Raw genomic sequence first — 5,315 nt, forward strand, 5'->3', positions numbered from 1 at the left:
TAAAACCAGTACCTCTATAGACGACTATAATGTTCACTTTTCACTTGCTTCATCCTCGGATTCTGAGAGGTCACCGCTGTACAGTGCGTCTAGGTCAGCCATCGTGTTGAGGAGTGTGGTACGACATCCAGGGTCTTCAGACTGTCTTGCGAACACTCTGCCATCTCTGGTCCAGGCGCGGGCGATTTTCTTGTGACGCACCAGCTTCCTGGCTCTGCTTAGGATTACTTTGTAGTGGAGAGTCAAGTGATCGTTTATATAAAAGGGTTTTGATGTCAAGTGCTGCAGAGATTGGTATTATTCAAACGGTTTCTATATTTACGAGCCTCCGTAACCCACAGTTGCTTGTAGTCACGGCACACGAACTTAATTATAATAGATGGGTTCGGCCTATCTCTTGTCACTCGAAGTCTGTGCGCAGTTGAAATCTCTGCCCGTGAGAATCTGACGTTGATGAGTCCGGCGATATCTTCAATAAGTTTGTATATATTCTCGTTGTCTTTGAATGTTACACCCACGATCTCGATGTTGTCTTTCCGAGAATACTGTTCTAATTCACACACACGCGTTTGCAAAGTACTTATAATTTTATCACTTTCCTCTTGTTTTTTCCCAATTGCCTTTACATCGTCCTTTAGTTTTACACTATCGACCGTTAGAGAGTTTAGAGAATCTTGCATATTTTTTATCGTATCATTGACTTCCATCAGTTGATCCCTAACAGTTTCAACATTGTCACTAACCTTAGACATTTGATCGCTTATCTTTGTGTCCATGTTTTGTAGCATTGCCGCGAGAGTAGAGTTGTCAACTTCAGCACGAGAGGGAGTAACGCAGGTGTCGCACTTCCACGTTGATTTCCGCTGTACACTAAACTTTTTAAAATTGTCAGCTCCAGCACGAGTACAAGATGGATGAAAGCTCAATTTACAGTCCACACACACCAACACTTCCTTGGAGTTCGCAATTTCCACGGAGCACTTGTCACACGAAGGCATATTTAAATTGAATAGTATACCAAATTAAACAAGAACGAATAAAATACTATGTGCCGACAATAAAATATTGTGAAGTTATTTACATAACAAAATTACACGGCACGACGATGCCCGGTAGCTAGACGGAGCGACGCAGGAAGCACACGTCCGTCCTCATCGGCAGCCAGATAAGAACTGATATCACTTAATTGATATTTAAGTGACTATATAATTTATTATATATTTTTGATGATTATTGCACCTAATTTTTTCGCATTGTTTGGACAGAACAAATAGCGATACAGTTCTTTCTTGTGTTTTTCTACGATAAGTACCGGTATAGTAATATTTACTTTCAATCTGTGTTCAAATATCTTACAGCATTGAAAACTGTGGGCCACTACATTATAGCGTTGACGAATAGAATAAGTATAGGACTGTCAAAAGAAGGTTCCACAATGGGCCGCTAGGAGTCCCCTGTAGTTATGGCACACACCACTGCAGGCGAGGAGCCGCTACCAGGAGACGCTGCAATGTTGTGCACCATAACTACACAACACTCCTAGTGGTGGACGCCGGCTAAGCTAACTGCAGAACTGCGGGCAGTCTATATTAATTCTATTTGTCTATGATTATAGTAAGGTTGTGTTGCTAGCCTAGTGGTTAGCGTCTCAGACTTCGGTGCTGGAGGGACGGGTTCAATCCCTGGCACATCCACTAATCTTTGATCTCTCGTAACTTCTCTTGTGAAATGCCACTGGCGTAGAAAAAAAAAGGTGTTACGATGTAACACATTATATTTTCTTTCAATAATTGTTTATTTACAGATATCAAAACATGTTCAGACTTTGATCAACTATTTGAAGTTACGCTGTGAGATTATTCGTTGTTCATTTTTTGTGATATTTTTAAAACAATTTTAGGCTGATTTGGTATGTTCTGTAAAATGTCCCTTTATATATTCATGCGATTTATTTTCAGGTATAAAAACATCTCATGACTTACGCTGTAACGAGCCAATTTTTTCAAGATACTTTTTACCTTCCTCCTTAAACCTTACGACTTTTTTCCGCCGTCCCCAATCAACTTCCGCCGCACCACACCACCTTTCCGCCGCCCCTAGTCAACTTCCGCCGCCTTACATCGCCTTCCGCTGCCCTACCGATCCTTCCGCCACGATCTCCGCCCATCTCCCTACCTCACGTCTCCTTTCCGCCGCCCCTAGTCCACCTCCGCCGCCCTACATCGCCTTCCGCCGCTCTACCGATCCTTCCGCCATGACCTCCGCCCATCTCCTTACCTTACGTCTCCTTTCCGCCGCTCCAATCAATGTCCGTCGCCCTACGTCACTTTCCGCTGCCCTACCGATCCTTCCGCCACGACCTCCGCCCATCTCCCTACCTCACGTCTCCTTTCCGCCGCCCCTAGTCAACTTCCGCCGCCTTACATCGCCTTCCGCTGCCCTATTGATCCTTCCGCCACGATCTCCGCCCATCTCCCTACCTCACGTCTCCTTTCCGCCGCCCCTAGTCCACCTCCGCCGCCCTACATCGCCTTCCGCCGCTCTACCGATCCTTCCGCCATGACCTCCGCCCATCTCCTTACCTTACGTCTCCTTTCCGCCGCTCCAATCAATGTCCGTCGCCCTACGTCGCTTTCCGCTGCCCTACCGATCCTTCCGCCACGACCTCCGCCCATCTCCCTACCTCACGTCTCCTTTCCGCCGCCCCTAGTCAACCTCCGCCGCCTTACCTCGCCTTCCGCCGCTCTACCGATCTTTCCGCCATGACCTCCGCCCATCTCCCTACCTCACGTCTCCTTTCCGCCGCCCCTAGTCAACCTCCGCCGCCCTACCTCGCCTTCCACCGCTCTACCGATCCTTCCGCCATCACCTCCGCCCATCTCCTTACCTTACGTCTCCTTTCCGCCGCTCCAATCAATGTCCGTCGCCCTACCGATCCTTCCGCCACGACCTCCGCCCATCTCCCTACCTCACGTCTCCTTTCCGCCGCCCCTAGTCAACTTCCGCCGCACCGCATCGCATTCCGCTGCCCTACCTATCCTTCCGCCACGACCTCCGCCCATCTCCTTACCTTACGTCTCCTTTCCGCCACTCCAATCAACTTCCGCCGCCTTACATCGCCTTCCGCTGCCCTACTGATCCTTCCGCCACGATCTCCGCCCATCTTCCTACCTCACGTCTCCTTTCCGCCACCCCTAGTCAACCTCCGCCGCCCTACATCGCCTTCCACTGCCCTACCTATCCTTCCGCCATGACCTCCACCAATATCCGTACCCTACGTCTCCTTTCCGCCGCTCCAATCAACTTCCGCCGCCTTACATCGCCTTCCGCTGCCCTACCGATCCTTCCGCCCCGATCTCCGCCCATCTCCCTACCTCACGTCTCCTTTCCGCCGCCCCTAGTCAACTTCCGCCGCCTCACCTCGTCTTCCGCTGCCCTACTTATCCTTCCGCCATGACCTCCGCCAATATCCTTACCCTACGTCTCCTTTCCGCCGCCCTACATCGCTTTCCGCTGCCCTACCGATCCTTCCGCCACGACCGCCGCCCATCTCCCTACCTCACGTCTCCTTTCCGCCGCCGCTAGTCAACTTCCGCCGCCCCGCATCACATTCCGCTGTCCCACCTATCCTTCCGCCACGACTTCCGCCCATATCCTTACCCTACGACTCTTTTCCGCCGCCCAAGAGCACCTTCCGCCGCTCCACGTCTCCTTCCGCCACCCGAAACCATCGATACCAATACCATTATGCCAGTTCCTGATCCTATCCGCCGAACCTAACCTCAATTTACATCCCCATTTGTTTCTATGTTAACTTTGGAACCGATCAGCTCTCCATGACAGCTGGGTTGCAACTGAGCAAAAACGCACTTCTGCGCATGCGCGACTTTCCCCCTCCAGGTGGACCAGATTTTCGCATAAAACCGCGGCAGCTGGGGACCTCAGTCTCAGTCGCTCCCGGGCAGTCGACAAGGAAACATCATTGGAGGTAATATTGCTAGAGAAATCCGAGCAACCTTTCCTATTGCTAGAGAAATCCAAGCAATCCGTCCCTATTGCTAGAGAAATCCAAGCAATCCGTCCCTATTGCTAGAGAAATCCAAGCAATCCGTCCTTATTGCTAGAGAAATCCAAGCAATCCGTCCCTATTGCTAGAGAAATCCGAGCAATCCGTCCCTATTGCTAGAGAAATCCGAGCAATCCGTCCCTATTGCTAGAGCAATCCGAGCAATCCGTCCCTATTGCTAGAGAAATCCGAGCAATCCGTCCTTATTGCTAGAGCAATCCAAGCAATCCGTCCCTATTGCTAGAGAAATCCGAGCAACCTTTCCTATTGCTAGAGAAATCCAAGCAATCCGTCCCTATTGCTAGAGAAATCCAAGCAATCCGTCCCTATTGCTAGAGAAATCCAAGCAATCCGTCCCTATTGCTAGAGAAATCCGAGCAATCCGTCCCTATTGCTAGAGAAATCCGAGCAATCCGTCCCTATTGCTAGAGAAATCCGAGCAATCCGTCCTTATTGCTAGAGAAATCCAAGCAATCCGTCCTTATTGCTAGAGCAATCCGAGCAATCCGTCCTTATTGCTAGAGCAATCCGAGCAATCCGTCCTTATTGCTAGAGCAATCCGAGCAATCCGTCCTTATTGCTAGAGAAATCCGAGCAATCCGTCCTTATTGCTAGAGCAATCCGAGCAATCCGTCCTTATTGCTAGAGCAATCCGAGCAATCCGTCCTTATTGCTAGAGCAATCCAAGCAATCCGTTCCTGAGTGCTAGAGCAATCCGAGCAACCCGTCCCACGTGCTAGAGAAATCCCAGCAATCCAAGTTTATCCTTTGGCTATGATGAGTCAGGGCCATTTGGGAATCTTGTGATTCATTGCCAATATTCTGAGCCAATTCCAACTCCTTTTAACATCGACCCCTGGAATCAAAAACCCAGCTACGACTTTGCTATCAAGGACAAGTGTGCAAGCAGCAAATCCGCTCCGTTCCGAAAATTCGTCACACATTTTGGCGCCCGAACAGGGACTCCGTGAGTCATCGATTCGTAGAAAAAGAATATCGAAAACACCTGGGAAAACAATTCGAATCCCTCGTTGGAAATGACGAAAGACAAATTGGACAACAATGATTTTCCTCCGCTCACTGCAAAGGAATCCACGGCTGACATCTTAGCGGCAGTCTTTTCCCCCGGAAAAAACAATGAAGTAACCCAAGTTGAAACCTCAACTACTCTTCCTGCCACTCTTAGCCAGGCTAGTCAACAGGACCAGCGTGTAAGTTGGGTATATCAATTGTCAAAGTCTCAAATTCA

General features: G+C 49.4%; 1 protein-coding gene across 1 annotated transcript; it reads left to right on the forward strand.

The window, feature by feature from the left end:
• The first annotated feature begins 1,462 nt into the window (after positions 1 to 1,462).
• LOC128982716 (proline-rich protein 36-like) lies at positions 1,463 to 2,563 on the forward strand. The gene is made up of 2 exons (XM_054401654.1): positions 1,463 to 1,512; positions 2,008 to 2,563. Exons 1-2 carry the CDS (start codon positions 1,463 to 1,465, stop codon positions 2,561 to 2,563), a joined length of 606 nt encoding a protein of 201 aa, XP_054257629.1.
• The last annotated feature ends 2,752 nt before the right edge of the window (positions 2,564 to 5,315 follow it).

Source organism: Macrosteles quadrilineatus, unplaced genomic scaffold (genome assembly GCF_028750875.1).
Source record: "Macrosteles quadrilineatus isolate MER2022 unplaced genomic scaffold, UCM_ALF_1.0 Scaffold_1096__1_contigs__length_18509, whole genome shotgun sequence".
NCBI lineage: Eukaryota > Metazoa > Arthropoda > Insecta > Hemiptera > Cicadellidae > Macrosteles > Macrosteles quadrilineatus.

Coding starts and splice junctions, on each gene's coding strand:
- LOC128982716 (XM_054401654.1), top strand. CDS start 1,463: ATGGCACACACCACTGCAGGCGAGGAGCCGCTACCAGGAGACGCTGCA. Junction 1,513..2,007: donor CTACCAGGAGACGCTGCAAT/GTTGTGCACCAT, acceptor AATTTTTTCAAG/ATACTTTTTACCTTCCTCCT.